Consider the following 18,317-nt stretch of genomic DNA (forward strand, 5'->3'; position numbering starts at 1 on the left):
GAGAAAGAAGTGGCATAAAGATATTTTCACATCTCCTATGAAAAGGAAGATTATATGTCCTCAGCAAACAGGACTTTGCTAGAACATAATTAATTTAATAACAGAAGGCATTAAGCCTTTGATGGGAAAATTTTTCTCTAGATGTTGAAAATTTGAGAATTTTCACAAAGGTATTAATAAATCTTACTGATTCCAAAGAATATTAATCTTCTGCCAAGTTAAAGTCCTATATTTCAAACTGTGTAAAGAATGATAAACTAGAGGCTGCCATACAAGGAGTCTACAGAAGAAAGAAGATTATCTGGTAGAAGGTAGTACAAGAGTTCTTTTTTCTATTACCAGTAAAGTCTGTATTGTTGGAATAGGAGAAAGATTTTCTAGTACAAAAGCAGGAGAAGAATGCAGCAAGAATGGCATCATGTTATTCTGACATGTCTCTCTTTCTTCATTCTCCAAGAAACTGACAGCAAGAGCAATCAAGGATGTCATACAGTGAATATCTGAGTTCAAAATGAGCAGAGGAACAGAAGTAGGGCAGTATGTTTTCTGGAGAAGCTTTAATTCTTTACTCTTGCTATGCTGATGAGTCGCAGATTGAAAGAGAATGTATTTTTAAATCTGTGTTAATAGTCTGTGTTTAAGAATGATAAAGTGCAATTTTAGCATATGTTTTAACGGGTCTCCTGGATAGTGCCTCAACTATGCAGGAGTAAGTGGAAGCAGCCGTGTTGATTTTTAATGTGCTGCTAGATTGTTTTGTGCACATTTGATGTTCTTCTTTAATAGCCTCAAGTAAAAGGCTGAATGAATTCAACAACAGTAGCTGAAAAAGTGCAATGAGTCATATTACAGGGAAATGGAGAAAAGGATACAGGACTCTCCACTGAACACAATCCTATATTGTAGGCAATCTGTGATAACACCCTTTTCATTTCAGTTCAGTCCCATAAAATTACCACTAACATTACAACTCATGCAGAACACAGATAAATGTAAAAATGTCACAGAATTCTTCCAGATGGGACTTTTAGTTCCACTAGATCACCATCTACTTTTTTTACTTGTCTAATATTTCATTACAACCTTCCATAAGTTAATTTTCTTTCCACTGACCATGTAAATCACAAATCAATTTTCATTTAAAATGCCTGACTACAGATTGCTCCTGAAAGCTCAACGTATATGCTTCAGTGAACTCTCCAACATTCTTAATGCACATTAGAAAAATGTTGTGGTTTTTAAAAAATCTTTTTAAAGGAATTAATTTTACATTAAAGTCTGGCATGAAACTCAGGCAGTGGTATTCCTCCCTTCCTTCTCCTCCCTTCCACCTCTAAAATGCAAGTATATTTTTGAAATATAACTGTATGTAGAGAAGAAAGTCTTTCATGACAATGACATTTGATCTTAAAACAAAAACTCAGACAAAATCATAAACTGCTCTAGTTTTGCAGAAAGCAGAGATGATTACTTAATCCCCAACCATTACTGGGATTGTGTACTTCTCTCCCTAGAGAGAAAGAAGAGAAAAAAGGAGGAAACCAATCGCAGTTCAGACATTGGCTGTGTTTTATTTGAGCCATTCTTTTTTCTCTTTTTTCCCCTTTGTTTGGGCTAAAATATGCAACTGAATGTTGTTAATTTTACTTATGGAAGCAGCTACCCTAAAGCCAATGGGATATACCTGTGAGAAAACCAGGATTCAGCCTTTAAAACAATCTATAAGAAATGTTTTATTGGAACACCCAGAAAATATCCTGTAACAGTATTCTCTTTAAATACTCTTTTCTTAGACTAATTTAAAATTACAACTTTGTAAATATACATTTGCAGGACTTTGGAAATATGAATATTACTGAACTTTGGAAACATGGTTTCTATGGCTAGTTTTGCTATTGTTCTGCTGAGAAACATAGGGCAGTCACTTAATTACTCTGTACCTTATTTTCTCTATTAGTAAACAGAGGATCACTAAAATGACTTTTTTTTTTCCGTATTAAACAGGACCACTTCAATGAGCTGGCACATGCATTAGCATTTGCTTACTATTAAGAAACAGGAGTGATCTAGCAGCCACTTAACTTTTTTTTACAGATAGACTGTATTTCCTCTGTAGGAAAAAGGCATTAATATTTCCACACTGTTTAATCTCAGGTTGTTTACACTTGTCCTTGGTACTTGAGCAACCTGCTGTGCTGGGAGAAGGGAGCGCTTGGAACACAAAGGGATTGTAACCCTTTCTTACAGCATGACCCCAAAAGTTTAATGAATTGAGTAAAAGCAAGAGAACAGAGAAATGTGGGTCCTCCAAGTCTCTTTCCCAATCTGAACCCACAGGCAAGCCTTCCATTCACTCTGCTTTCCTCTTCTTACCTAGAAGATCCATATTTACTAGGTCTCCCTTCACCTTTGGGATTATTCTTCCATCTCAGAAGTTCACTTCTTTGCAGTTTTGAACCACTCTATCATAGCTCTTTGCCAGACAGTATGGCTCAGAATACGAAGTTCTTGAAGCACTCTGACATTGGGATTCTAGCTTGGGGGTGATGGAAAGAGTGTCAGTTTAAATAAAGCTGAGTGCTCGTGACAATTGAAAGTAGTTCTGTGTTAAGTAGGGCTTTCTCATAATGGAGTATGTCAGTGCTGACCACTCAAATGGGGGAAGGGAAAGGCTCTTGAGCAGTCTCTGCAAATAGGGTCCTGTCAAACCATTTGCGGGTTATAGTCAGCCAAACCTTGAGGGTTTGCACATAGGGTTTTTTAAAACCCGAATCCCCAAATGCCAACAGGGCCTCAAGCATCACATCTAAAATGAATCCGCCTCACTAAAACTGAGAGTTGAAGGCCCCTGGATTTGGCTCTGTGCTGGCATATCACAATTACCACTTAGAGCTGACCACTTACTTGTGACAATGATGTGCAATCACTTCAGAAGTGTGGGGAAAAATGTTTACTTCCTGGTTAGCAAAAACCCATCATCTAAGAAGGAAACTATTCACAATGCTGAAGTCTGCAAAATCCCATTTATTAAAATTCATTCATTCACTGGGATCCTTATGGAGTAGGGATTACTATGAAGATAACTTGTCTGGTCTTTTAACTTACAAAGCTAACTACCTATCTTCAACTAAATAAACAAGCAGTTGTTTGGGTTATGTGACCAATCAGTAAAAGATCCACAAAAACATGCGGCAAATGCCTGCACATTGTTTCATTTGAGCAGCCAGCTTACTTTTTTTTCCCCCCTTTTCAATTTGCCTGGCCAGCAAGGCTGTGCTTTTTGGATTTCACCTCAATTGTCTATTTTTTGATTTTTCACTCCTATTTCTTTCAGTGGCTTTTTGTTCCATCAGCAATAGATTGACAAATGCTTCTAATAGTCAAGATGTGAACAGCCAAAGAGGAATCCAAATTACAGTGGCCAGGATACATGCAGATGCTTGAGCATCTTTCTATTAACTAGTTCTTCTACCTCTATTACTGTAGAGGTAGAAGAACTAGTTAAGAGTTAATGTGTACTACTGGAGAGGAGAGGAGAGGAGAGGAGAGGAGAGGAGAGGAGAGGAGAGGAGAGGAGAGGAGAGGAGAGGAGAGGAGAGGAGAGGAGAGGAGAGGAGAGGAGAGGAGAGGAGAGGAGAGGAGAGGAGAGGAGAGGAGAGGAGAGGAGAGGAGAGGAGAGGAGAGGAGAGGAGAGGAGAGGAGAGGAGAGGAGAGGAGAGGAGAGGAGAGGAGAGGAGAGGAGAGGAGAGGAGAGGAGAGGAGAGGAGAGGAGAGGAGAGGAGAGGAGAGGAGAGGAGAGGAGAGGAGAGGAGAGGAGAGGAGAGGAGAGGAGAGGAGAGGAGAGGAGAGGAGAGGAGAGGAGAGGAGAGGAGAGGAGAGGAGAGGAGAGGAGAGGAGAGGAGAGGAGAGGAGAGGAGAGGAGATCTGGACAGAAAACACAACACTTAGCCTATGTTTTCATTGCTCCCATTTCAATACCTATCAATAGATTTATGCGCACACAAACATGCAGGCTTTCCACATTCAGCATTTTCTCTTCAATTACTGAAGAGAACATTATAACTGCTGCTGGCCAAAATCAGACCTACCAACCTAATTTTAACTGCAGGTGCTGATGGCAAAGTTGTAGTTATTACATAAGCCACACAGTCCTGCAGCTTGGGCACTCAGTGCTCTAAGAGAAGGCTCTTCCTGAATTATATTACTCTGAATCATAAGCAATGAGGTTTTGTTTTTGTTACATGTACAATACTCACAAATTCTTCCTGAAGCATGTCTACATCGATGTTAGCAAGTAATTTCCTGCAATATGAGAAGATGACTAAATAGAAGCAGCTGGTTCTAAATCCCTCTCACTCCCTCTACTTGCAATTCAGGGTTTCTTCTTTGGACAGTATTTACTCTGATTTGCACTGAAGGTATGGCTCTTGAAGCTGTCCAAAGGGCCAGTTGTTGGTTTGGTCCTTTGTATCTCCACTCCACAATGCAGTAGGTATGCATTTGTAGTTTAATTCTGAGTTTAGTTTTCTGCAGAAGAAATCTTGTCTGCACAGGTCAAGCATGAGGAAAATGGTGACAAGACAAGGATTAATTTCACGTCTGCTGTACCTATTTTAAACAAAATACTTCAGTAGATACAGCTGACTCTACAGTAAGATATATTTTATGAACAGTGGTTTACTTCCTGCCTTCCTACGCCACTTCAATGAAAACTTTTCCTGTATTAATAACAGTAGGTCTAGGTTTCTTAGCCTTGGCTTCCAATCTCCATCATGCCATTTATGAAATTACCAGATCAGGAGACAAAAAGAATGCAAGTGCAATGGGACTGTGTATAAATTGATCTGTATTGGAAATCTCATCCTATTCTGTTATTTACTTTTTTCCAAGTAAAATAATTATATTTGTATAGGTATAGGTATAGGTATATATATAGATTAGATGCTACATTACAAAGCCACAAGGGTTCCTGATCTTGTTAACATGACAGTTGTCATAGTTTGTTTTGTTTTGCATGAGCAAGAGCTCATTACTGAGAACCCTTGTCATTCACATCAGATTGTGTCTTAATGGAGCATTTCTGAAATGAATGGCAGCACATATAAATTTCAATTCAAACTGTACCTTAGAGTCTGACTCCCTCTAAAATCAATCATTCTTCAGGACAAAGAAAGCTTTACAGCTTGGGTTTTTACAAGAATGCTGTAGTCGCTTGTTCAACATACTTTTAAGAAAGCCCAAAAGTGATTTTCACTTTCAAAAGTGATTCTCCACTTGGTTCTGGAATGTAGTATGTATGCACTTGTAGTGGAATTTTGAGGTTTTTTTCATGCTACGTGGTCAGGCATTATTTCAGCTGGTCTATTTGGCTACCTTCTGTAATAGGTTACTTGTACACTTGAAGTCTCCTGGACTCAAAAGGTGCTATAGTTCTTTGTAATCCTTGCAGTGCAGTTGGATGCCATGATGCAAGTATACAAGTAATACCCTGTCTCAGGTAGCCAGAAGGTGTATAGTTGTATAGTTTGCTGTGCAAAAGAGGTGAACTAAAACTAAGTCTCACTGCTGGGGAGGGTAATGGCAGCACTGTTTTTGCAGCAATCCCCTGCCAGGAAATCTATAGACTGGTTGCTCTGGAGGGAATCCAAACTAGAGCTAAAATGCCAGATAAGTAGTAGCCTGCAAAAAGTGTTTAAAATAAGAAAGAAAACTAATGAGAAAGATTAAGATAATTTACCTTTGTATATTGTATCCATCATAAATCCCATTTTCAGTACCTATTGCTCAAGTACCTGACAAACTTTTGTTTCTATCCTTTCCATAAAAGCCTCCATCATACGTAAAGTTGCATACCTTTCATGGTTTTATAATAAACTGGAAGTGAGTAACAGTGCGATATCAAAGGAAATAAAACTCCAGTTGCTATTGCTGCCGGGGTTGCCTTCTGAATGTGGCTTACACAATATTTCATCTGTGCTGACACCTTTCACTCTCAATTATTTGGCTGCTGTCAAAACAAATCAATCATATTATAGCACTGTGTCTTATGTTACCATTCCACTGAAAGTTAGCTGCATTAGCTTTGAAATATATGGGAGTATAAAATTTATCTGTATTATTTATTTAATACTATTTTCTCCCTTGTGAGTTATCTTTCAAACACAGGAAACTCAAATTATCTGATGTTGAACATTGAATATATATAAATACCACTAAAAATATTAAAATAGTGGCACTCATGGGAACAAAAATGTATAAAGATACACTTAATAAGCCTTATAGTTCGAACCAATTATATTATTTTGAGAATATGTTTTAAATTTTGTTTACAACCGGCCAAGGTGTTCAGATAAATGCAACATGAACAACTACACTTGCTAAAGCAGAGTAAAACAAATATGCAAATAACTGATTTGGTTACCAGTAAAATCAAAGGTGTGGAGTTGGGGAAGTGAATACGTTTTAAAGGAAATGAAGAAGAGGGAGTGTGGGGAACCACATTCTTCTTTTACAACTCACAAACACTACTTTGGGAATAGAAAAGCTAGAATCTTGAACAGAGAATCTGGAAGTGATTGCTCTGTTCAGATGTTAGACTTAACAGTTTTCAGAAAACAGGTTCAAAATTTGTTCTTGAGAGGTTTTAGCCTTTTAAAAATAAGAAAACAGCTTTCAAGGTGCCAATAAGTGAATTTCCTCAAAATGTTCTACTATAATTTCTTGGCTTTTTAGACAGGATTCATGTCCTGTTACAACCACATCTTCTAAAACACAGGAACACAATATAACAGTAAAATTACAACAGTTTTATCACCTCTTCTTCAGTTATTACTGCTGATGTAATAGGAAATCAGCTACACAGCACAGAATAAATTCAGGAATATCTGTGTTGTGAATAGATTAAAAAAACAAGCTGAAACATAAAGGATGGACAGAGCCAGTCCTGGATGAGGAAAGACACAAGAGACTGAAATGGGATCTGAGAAACAGAAAGGAAAAGACACTCTAAATCTGAAGTATCACCATTTATTTGAACAGAATAAATAATTGGAATTTATTATATTCTTTATGATGAAGATTTATTTTTAACATAGTATAATTTATCATATTAAAACACAAATAAGTGAAAAAAGAGTATCTATGAAATGTCAAGTTACACAAGATTAAGTTTAAAAGCAGTATTTATGCTAAAAGCAAACAAACAAACAAACAAAAAAACTATAGCAGGCAATCATCTAAGAGCCTGTATGGTGCTGGAACTTATTGGCCTGGGTGAAAAACTCCAGTCTTTCTATGAGCTGGAAAACATTACTTTAGGTCCAAAAAATAAGGAAAATTTGCCTTATTTTTACAGCTACAGAAAAAAGAGCCTAAAGTCTTTTATGTCTATGGACCAGAATAAGACTTAGGAGTTAAGGACATTTAGATCTAGCTGTGTATGAGGAACTCCAGACATATAACAGTAGTGATTTAAGCCACTTTGTAGGAAAGTATAGCTGCTAACTGTCTACACATTTGTTTACAGGTGGGAACACTTGCAAAAAATGTGCATGACTTGTCCTCCATCATACTGAACATCTGGACCAAAGTGCAGAGTAAGAATACAGGTGTCAGGTCTGTGCTCTCTGCAACATCTGCCAGAGTAACAAGCCTGCAAAGATGAAATATTTAAGGTATAAAGGCAGTTTCAGGAAAATGAAATGGAGGCCTGAAGATTTCCATGAACACTACCGTCTACCCAAAGGACATTAAATTGCATAGAGGTCTAGGCATGAGAAAACAGAGGAAGTTTCACTTTTATAATTTCTGATGTTACCAGGTAGATTCTATTCCCATTTATGAGGCCATCTCAGTGGCAGACAGATTTTTTCCCCAAATTTAAAAAAACCAAAAATTTTAAAGATGCATAAACTTTAAGATTTTAATGAGAAAGTGAGAAGATACCTTCAGAACTTTCCATGACAAAAAAAAATAGAAGGTCTCCATAAAGAGGAAGTGGATGGTTCTGTGGTACAGAACCACATAGACATTTCATTTTAAGGAATTTAATTTTAAAAAATTGGTTCTCAGGCATTTAATTTGTATGTTCCATGCATTCAAAATTCACACTACCCAGTTGGTCAATAAAGACTTTGTTGTTTTTATGAGTCCCTAAATATATATGTCCTTGATTAGAATCTCACTGGTGAATCAGGAACACAAATCTGTGTCCAGGGAGTTTTTAAAACATGAATCATAGTAATTTTATTAATACAAAGACCATGGAAAAACAAAGGAAATTAAACCACAAATACTATAAATGTCTGACTTAAATCCACTAAGGCAAGGAAATTAAGAGTGAAGGCTGCAAATCCATTGTGGTAATCTTTCTACATCTCTCTCTATTGAAGTAGAGAGTCTTGGACTAGCATAAGAATCCTATGTGCATATAGATGTGCCCATCTGTTTTTATGTGATCTAGACTATTTGTATGTGGTTCACTACTGCATGTAGCATGTGCAAAATTGCAGAGGTGACAAACAGTGACAAAGGCTAGCTAGGTTTTTCACTAGCTTTTGAAATTTCTTGGCTTTTGTAGGATTACAGTAAGTTGAGTGCTTCACATTATTGGAAAGAGCTTTCTCTACATTAATTTAAATTGTCACGGTCTAAATTCAAGAAGAAGATTAAAGACTTCTCAAAACAGGTGCAAAGATATACTTTAAACTCAGCATTAAAATGCACCCATGTTCTGGTTGATGGAAATTTCATTTATAATCCTGCACACAGAATATTCTTGCCAGGAGTAGTATCAGTCTGAGCCAGGGCTCAATAAAGGTGTACATTCCCCAGAATGACCACGTCTTGCATACCAATCACGCCACAACTCCTAGCTTAGTGGTCATGCCTGCCAAAGGATAATTAATCAATGGGTTTTTGGTGAAAACTTCAAGGAGGTTGGGGAGGTGCAGACCACTTCCATCTTTCCCATCTGCTTCTTCACATAAAAGTCTGGAAATTCAGATGTTGTCAGTACTTGGCCTACAATGTTTAAGTAGGTGCAAACACTTTGATTTCAGAATTTGATCTATATCACATCGTTACTTCTCACCAATGTTCCATAACCACCAGTAGCCAAAAAAAAGGCATGTCTGTGGTCTGTTTTGGGTGGAGGTCAACAATGGAGCACACAGGCATTAAGACTACTGCATTTTAATGCTTCTAGTGGTAGGCTTTTAACTTATGGGGCAGAGAAACCAGACAACAAATAGCTAACACTCTGGGACTGATCAATAAACAACTAGTAACTAATAAAGACTTGAACCTTTCACATTTGCTCTCTGAAGGCAGCAATTTGACACTGAATAAGATGAACAATTAACATGGGGCCAATGCATTCATACAGAAGAAGCCTTGTATTATGGGGAAAAACCCCAAACAAATAAAGAAACAACCCAGTAAGATTCTTGCTATACTACCGTCAGTAAAGCAGATTTTGCCCTTTCTTCCAAAAGTAAATACTTGGCCTTCTAAAAAAGTACATTTCCTGGGAGATCCAGCAGAGACAAGTCATCCCATCTTCAGGGATCTCTGCATATTAGTTCAGTTATCTTACAACAGTTTGGATGGGATACAGCTGATAGCCTGAGGAAACCTGCTGTAGCAGCTGCTAATCCATAGACACTCTGTGCATGCCACAGTGTCCTTATGGATGCTCATATTTGTCTTATCTTTTTCCATGTACTGAGCTAGGGCGGTTTGTCTTGAGGGTTGGCTATCCCCTTCTTTTGTGTAAGTGAGCTCTTCACAGTGACTGCATTTTGTGCAGCATTTATACAGTGAGAGAGGAGGTATATTTGGTTTGAGGGCTTCACAGAAATTGCTATGAGTGCAGCACTTCTTGGTTCTTGTCATTCTTGTTCTAGTTATGTTAGTACACTGCAAAAGTACCTGGGAATAAACTATTCCTCTAAGTGAAACATCATTTTGATTATTACTGACATTGGTGCTCATTAAAATACATAAGTGAAACACTGCCTTTCTGTAGACTCTGAAAGCTATTTCATGTTACTTGAAGGGGAATACAAATGAATAGGGACTGCATCACTTTAGTTAAAAGGGAAAAATGTTCTAAGAAACTGGAATTTGGACTCTAGATCTGTAAGAAATTGTGGCTTGTAGTTTACTTCTTTTCTGTCTCTTTTTTGTTTTTCATCTCTCTCTGATTTCTGATTTTTAAGGTGTGTGTACATGAGGGAATGGAGACAGAGCATGTTTACTTTATCTGCTGTACAATTAATAATACAAATCTCTGTTCAGTGGAAACAAGACCTAATAAAGGTAAACAATAGAATTTTTTATTTTTGTTACTATTGTCTTTACCTAACATTCTTTTTGACTGGTCTCCATATTAAAAAAAGCCTTCTTATTTTTTACCATTATCTGTGTCAACTGTAACCCATATCAGTGCATTTTAATGGCTGCCTCTTATCTCTCAAGGTGTTTAATACATTTCCCCTTCCATTGTATTGCTCCTAAAATATGACCTGCTGCTGTTTAAATAATGTAATTTAATGATTTCACATTTTCAGCTATGCAAGACTTCTTTTCAGCACTGAAGCCTTTCACTAGTGATTTAGAGAGTTTGTTCTCATTTCTTTCATGACTCAAGACTGAGAAAGTTTGACTTGTAAATAAATTATTGACATTCACTTATGGAGTAGTACAATGGGTAGTGGAAATAAAATGCACCAAGTTTCAGTGCCATGAGGCTACAGTCTCCAGCTTGTTGATTTCTTTCAAGGTTCCAGTCATTCTCTCTCCATATTGGCATATATAAAAACACTGGTGTGCCATTGCTATGTGATAAAATATATTTAGACCAGCCCTTTGCAGAGAGACTCCTAGACTGTTATCCATGGTGAATGAGAGCAGTGAGCTGACAAACACTGTCTGTGGTGGGTTTAGTGTTGGTCAATCACTAGTGCACTCATTAGAATGTACTTATTAATTTCTTGTTGTGAGATCAGATTAGGAGAAAGGCAAAGCAGTTTATTTCCTCTTTAACATGTGTTTTTCTGAAACACGCTTACAGCGTGCATGGCTTTCCAGTGGTTCAATAGATTGTCAATTCCCAAAGCCAACCTGGTTTTCTGGTTTTCTATCAGACATGGAAGAAACTACCCACAGTCTCTCCCAAAACATCATTTCCATGATGCAAAACCAGCACACTGTCATTTTCTAATTTCAATCACATATGCTACACTAAAAGAATAGCTAAACTATGTTAACTTTTTAGGTAAAACTTCTTTGGTTATCATAGAAAAGAGACTAAAAAGAGAGGACAGTGGTTAACAACTCCCCAGGACTGGAATACCTTCCCATTTTTCAGTTATGTCAACAGGAAATTCACAGGGTTAAAATAACATAAAGAAAACAACTCAGAAAAAACTCAGCTCCCTCACCCAAAAGGTTTGTTGTTCAGCTACACATAAATATTACACTGAGACATAAAAATCAGATGGACTTAAGGAGAGAATGTCTTTTCGTGAATATCAGCTCCCAGGCATTACTGAATACTCTGAGATTAAGCAACTGCTATTCACTTGGAGAGTCTCTTGAGAAGGATAACTAAATTTAAAAAAATGAATATAGTCCTCTCATAACTGAAAGAAATCTGACCTGGCAAAAGAGATGCAAAAACTGAAACTGTTCAGCCCATAGAGAAGTTTCCTGAAGGCAGGAAGATGAGTACTTACAAACACCAGTTTGGATGATTAGGAGGGAAGCTATCAGACTGCTTTCTCCATTAGGTCAATAAAGACAGGCTATGAAGCAGCGAACTAAGGGCAGAAGACAGGAAACACACTCTCTTGTGGAGTACCTGCCTCACTTTTTCCCTTCTCACAATGTCACAATTGTTACTGTGACACCTGAAAAATTTTAGGAAAGCATGGATATATTACACGTATATTTCTAAGAAATGATGAATGGAAAACAGGTGTGTAAGTTTCTTTGGATGATATCTTTCATGAATAGTTTCTAAACTTTTATCTTCAGCACTTGTAGTGGATTACACTAAAAAGTTTTGTTGCTGATTTTACTGTTTTCTTCAAAGAACTGTTGGAAACTCAAAATTCCACAGGTGTTATGTTCAGGGATTTCTATTTGCACTAAGGTAGATACTTTTATTCTGCCACCCTCTTCCATCTCAGTGAATTGTATTATTTGCATATTAGTTGTCCATATGAAATTTGCTTACTTGAAGCCAGGGAAAACATATTTTCCTGTTTCACAGCAAGAATTTACACATTCACCTCTGTTCTGTTCGCCTATATTTGATGTATTTGTTCAGGGAACAGATACAGTATAGCAGCATATATGGCAAATGCCAGGCTATAAAGAACAGAAACTAATCAAGTATGTAGAAGAAGAAGAAAAAGAAAAGATATTTTGGAAGAGGTTTGGTCTAAACCTCTTTCCACTTACAGCAATGAAATTACTATCAACTTTTTGGTGGATCAGGAAACATAGCAACTGAACAAGTTAACACAAACACATTTGGAGAAAAAATATTTTTATAGGTAACTGGCAAGTGAAGAATAGGCAACATCACTAAGTTATATTGTGTGAGCAATCATTAATTTCTCTATTTTAAAATAAACTCTTGTTTCTCATTTTATTTACTTAATGCATCTCCTCTGTGATTCCTATCACTGAGTACTCTTTTCTCTTTTCAAAAACAAGAATTTTCATTATTTTATCTAGGCACTCTGAGGTCTTATACTTATCACCCTGAACCAGACCTGAAAGTTCCTGAGAAGAAAATCATTTAAACATGTATGTGGAGCACAAAAAATACAGTGGAATTACTCCCTTGATCAACATTCAGTATTAATTCAAGTACTCTGTCAGATCAGACCTTTTTTGAATTCATACATTATTCAAAATTTTAAGGGTGTCTTTTGAGTTACCTAGCTGGGGTAGTTTGCCATGAAGATTTTTAGGAGTTTACTTACAAGACAGTAGAAGACTCAGCTCACAGGAGCTGTGGATATCTATGCTTGACCTCACTGAAAATTCAGGGACAGCAGATGTGACAACAGGTATATGAAGACAGGTTGGAAAACAGCATGAAAACATGTCCTCCCATTATATAAGTTGGCCATGCTACAGTGAGGTTAAGAGACAGAAGCTGATGATTATGGTCTGACTTTGCCAAAAGAGCAGGAATTACCAAACTGTGTTAAAGCATGGTCTTTTATGAGTATACCTATAAAAATGTCTACAAAACAGAACACGCATTCTATGATTATTTTCAACAAAGCACAAAAAAACCCCCAAAAACCAACAAAAAACAAACAAACAAACCCCCAACCAAAACAAACAAACAACTAAAAAACAAAACAAAACAAACAAAAGAAACAACAACAACAAAAAAAAAAAAAAACCAAACCAAAAAAAACCCCCCCCAAAAAAAAAAAACAACCAGAACCAGGGATCAGAAGTCAGTCAATGGAACTGATGATACCATGTAACACCCTCACCTAATTCCTATCTTCACTCATGCATGCACTGGGCAGTGGTCTACAGAGCAAGCAATGGCAGTTTTCAGCTATGATTCAGGATGGTAGGAGCTATCTTGACCAGGTTACTTCGCTGCCTTGTGTAACAGTTTCACTTTCAAAAACTGAGGGCAGACAGTAGCACTTGCTTAGAAGATCAGGAAGGAAGAGTAGGGAGACAACAAACAGCAACACAACTAACTAAATTCATGAGATTTGTTCCATTCAGATACATTATAGAAGGTGTGATTGTGTTCATAAACAGGGAACTGAACCTGCTGCTCCTGTAAGTCCCTATTTGATCCCAGGCTTCTATCTACCTGTAAAGATTATAAAGGAAACCTTTTCATCTCCTAAGGTCATTGCTTGCAAAATTTATTTGCAGCAAAGTTACATCTTTTAGCTAGCAATTAGACATCCATGGCTAAACTAAAGAGCAAAGGTTTCCTGGCTTAATCCCTACCCTCCAGCTTTGCAACACGGGGTGAAAAAATGACGTAAGAACTGCACAAGCTTATGTTTATTTATAATACTACACACCCAGCAACTCTAACCTGGAGCACTCCAGAGTGGAAGGATACATTTTTATAATGCCTGTTTCTTCATTAAGATTTCATCATCCACCTACGCTAAAAAGCTACTTCCCCTTCACTTTGTTATATCTGCTTTTACCCACTCCTGTTCTTGCATTATTTTTTTAATCTCCCATTCCTACTTTACATGCACTCTCAAATTTTAAACAAGTAAAATTTGTGCATTAGTGTGTCCTTTTCATCTATCATTTATGAATGACAGGTTCTTTGGTGCAGCTTAATGGTATGAGAGAGACATTATTTTAAACATTAAAGTGAAAACCATTTACAGCTATGATAAGAGAGGTCTGTTGACATTAAACTTTAAAACATGCAGAAGGTAAAGGCAAGTAGTTGCTCCCAACAGGTGAGAGTACTATGCATGTGCTTTGTAAGGGAGTTTGTTCAACACAAGAGCTGTCTCTTTGTTTTCTCTGTTTGACAACCTGTAGGATCTGGTGCTTCAAATAATTCATCTGGTAATCAGCAGCCACCAGAGTTTGATGACTAAAAGGTATTTAGAGCACAGTGCAGAGGATTACTTTTAAAAAATTACCATTTTCTTGGAGGAAAATATTTCATGCCATTTACATTAGAAAGAAATAGCAATAAATAAAGAAAAAAATCTAACCAGTTAAAGCTTTCTTTTACACTTCTTGCTCACACCTTTATCACTTTCACACTGGACTATCACTTCCTTTACTGTCCTTGTCCATTAAAATTATACAATTCTGTTGTAAGATATTGGCTAACACTTATCTTGCTGTACTTTGTTCCATTCTATTCAGCAGCAACTGCATTCTGAGAAGTATCAACATAGTTAGGAATAGTAAATAAATACATCTGTATTTTATCTTATATGTACTTGGACTGAGTACTGTTCCTAACAGTGTTAGACACATGGATTGAACAGGGGAAAAAAGAGATCTTATAGAACTGCTTTCAGTCTGATTTTAGACCACAGGGAAAATGTAGTAGATCCCTCAGGGTAGAACCATTGCAAGCTTGGTACAGCTCAGACAATAGAGAGGATACATAGAGAGATTAACTTTTTCCTAGTTACTTTGGAGTCATGCAACTCTCTCAACAACTTGAAGGAGGATGGCAGAACCTTATTGATAAAGCAGACCTCCCACAGCAAGAACAAAAATATATCTGGGGCATGGATGACAGATGAGAAAACTCTGATTTTATTGTAAATTTTATAAAAGTTATCTTCATGCAATACTGTATTTTTAGTTGCCTTTATTCATACAGCTGCTTTAATCAGCAGCAGTGAAACAAGTTGTGTGTTGCAGCCAGCTTGCTTGGAGGGAAGGGATAATGGCATCCAGAGGGACCTTGACAGGCTTGAGATGTGGGCTGAAGCAAACCTTATGACGTTCAGCAAAGCAAAGTGCAAGGTCCTACACGTGGGTCACTGCAATCCCAGACACACCAGTGGGTTGGGCAGAGAAGTGACAGAGAGCAGCCCTGGTAAGAAAGACCTGGGGGTGACAGGTGATGAAAAACTCCACACAAACCAGCTGGGCTGCATCACAAGGAGCATGACCAGAAGGTCAAAGGAGATGATTCTGCTCACATGTGATCCCACCTGGAGTATGCACAGTTGTGGTGTCCCCAACATAAGACACACATTAAACTGTTGGAGCAAGTCCAGGGGAGGACCATGAAGTTTCTATGAGGACTGCAGCACCTCCCTTATGAACACTGAGCTGCTCAGCCTGGAGAAGATCACATGGAGACCTTATGGCAAGTTTCCACTATCTGAAGGGTTTCTACAAGAAAGCCGAAGAGGGATTCCTCCTCAGGAACCATAGTGACAGGACAAGGAATAATAGGTATAAATTGAATGAGGGAAGATTTAGGTTAGATATTAGGAAGAAAGTTTTCACTTGGGGGTGATAAGACAGTAGAAGTTTCCCAGGGAGTCTGGGGATGCCCCAACCTTGACAGGCTGGGTAAGACATTGAGCAACCCCATCTATGGGGAGGTGTCTCTGCCCATGGCAGGTGGGGTTGGGACTACATGATCTTAAAGTTCGTTCCAAATCATATTCTATGACTCTGTTATTCTATCATTTGAAATCTCCAAGTGATCTGTGGGTTGAACATTGATCACTGATGACAGAATAACCTAATGAGTCATTCAAGTGGTTTGCATTACTGACCCACAGAATGTAAGACCCAGCCTCCAACATGTTTCTATAAAAAGGCAAATAGCCCTTAATTATCTGTCAAGCACTCAAAAAAAATCCAGGTATTACTTTTCAATATTCATGGAGAATAACATTTCATTTGAAAAAGAGATCACTCAGTTTAAAGAAAAAGATGGCATAAAACACGTGAAAGAACCTGTAAGAAAAATTATGAACATGACTTACCTTGTAGATTTTGCAATGGCAAAGTCATGATGCCTCCTGCTGCAGCTGCTGCTACCAGTCCTTGGATGTTGGTGAGATTTGCTGTAGGTAGAGTTAGGACGAGTCCTTGTTGGCCCCCCAGCTGCCCAGCCATGTTGAAAGGAATAAGGATTGGCTGATTCAAGGCTGGAGTGCCTCCTGGCATCACCCCTGCTACTGCTGAGGCTAACTGTTGGGCTGTCAGTAGTGGCTGTAAGAAACCACAGATACAAACCTATTTCAGTGTGTATAGCTCAGTATTCCACACTTTCAACTTTCTGGCTTGAGATCTTTTCATGTTCCATTACAGACATGCACTGCTTCCAGTATCTTAAAGCATACATTTTCACTGATACAGAAAAGTTTGACAAATATGACAGTCTGAAGCTGGAAGCCTCAGTCAAACAGCATAGTAGCAATCCCAGCTGAATCTAGACTGGAAAAGTCATTACACATACACGAAAGATAATATATAAGCAAAATATGACATAACTCAACTTAGTCTACAAGTACCTAAATGCCAACATTTCCCAAAAATTCCTGGTTGTATACTGATTGATAAGAGCAGAAAACACTAGTGACAACTGCCAGAAGCCTTGTGGACCACAACTGTCCTGGCAAGTGGAAGAATATTGAGTATCTTTTTAGAGTATAGCTGAATTTGGATAAAATCATGAAATGAGATGGGATATATTTTAAAATCCTATAAAGTGTAATACTACTACACTTTGCTGTAAAGAAAATAAATATCTGGCATAAAAGATAATGAAATACCTTTACTAATACAGGAGCTCTGTGTGACAGACATAACTGTCAGAGACAATAATTCTACATTAAAATTGCACAATGTTTTTAATATTAAATTATTATATTCATTTTATAAGTAATTTACATAAGAAATTAAAATATTTTAACTTCCTAAATATGTAAAACTTCTTAGGTTTTATTTTAGAAAAACATACAAAATCTAATCCTGCCAAACTAGACTTTTAAAATATACATGATACATACATGTTCCCTTTATGTACCACTGAATGCAGCCAAAGAGATTCACATTTTCTACATTACACATCAAAGATGATCACAGTTTTTTATTGTTCATCAAATTGAACATCTCAATTAGTTAAAAGGAAAGATACCGACCTGAGGCCCAACAGGGAATGCAGGATGGGACTGACTGGGTTGGTGCTGGTCTGCTGGGCTTGTATCAGGAAGCACGGTGTTTCCTCTGGCCTCTGAAATCCAAAGAACAGATTGACTTTAATATCAAACCCGGGGACTGCCACATTGCCTTCTACTCTGATGTCACATAACATGAAGCTGAAAATGATATGTTAAAGTGCTTTATCAATAACTCAAGCACTCAAATAGCTTATCAGCCACATAAATTATGCTAACGTTCATTCAGACCAACCAACTCATTCAAAGAGTTACAGAAATCTGACAGCAGTGAAACTGAAGCTATCATCAACCCAGCTAATGTGAGTTGCATTATACATCAATTTACATACAGCACATGAGCACTCCGTGTGTGTAGGAACTGCATTTTTTAATGGTTAGGTGAGCATTAGCTATTGCAACTTATGAAAGCAAAAATTATCTGAAAAAACAATCAGGTCGCATCTACTTTATATCTTAATAAAATATTTTCTTTTGTCAGCTACTGAGGCAGCAAAGGCTCTACTATGCACAATAAAAAGGCACTATGAAAACTGGTATGCTTCCATATGACAGCTTTCTTTTTAAATTGCATGTGGAGGATTAGCAAAATTCTGCAAAACCAAGGATTTCCAGCATTTA

At 37.4% G+C, this 18,317-nt stretch overlaps 1 protein-coding gene across 13 annotated transcripts in view; it reads right to left on the minus strand.

Moving 5' to 3' along the window:
* The window catches only part of POU6F2 (POU class 6 homeobox 2), a 354,882-nt gene that overhangs the window by 202,672 nt on the left and 133,893 nt on the right, over positions 1–18,317 (minus strand). For all 13 annotated transcript variants that reach the window (XM_021546755.4, XM_085570635.1, XM_021546724.4 and 10 more), the window contains 2 exons: positions 17,661–17,752; positions 16,500–16,728 (listed from right to left, as the gene is read on the minus strand). In XM_021546755.4, the coding sequence (XP_021402430.3) occupies positions 16,500–16,728; positions 17,661–17,752 (321 nt within the window). The remainder of the gene's footprint in view (positions 1–16,499; positions 16,729–17,660; positions 17,753–18,317) is intronic.

Source organism: Lonchura striata, chromosome 2, assembly GCF_050655825.1.
Source record: "Lonchura striata isolate lonStrDom1 chromosome 2, ASM5065582v1, whole genome shotgun sequence".
In the NCBI taxonomy this organism is placed as follows: domain Eukaryota; kingdom Metazoa; phylum Chordata; class Aves; order Passeriformes; family Estrildidae; genus Lonchura; species Lonchura striata.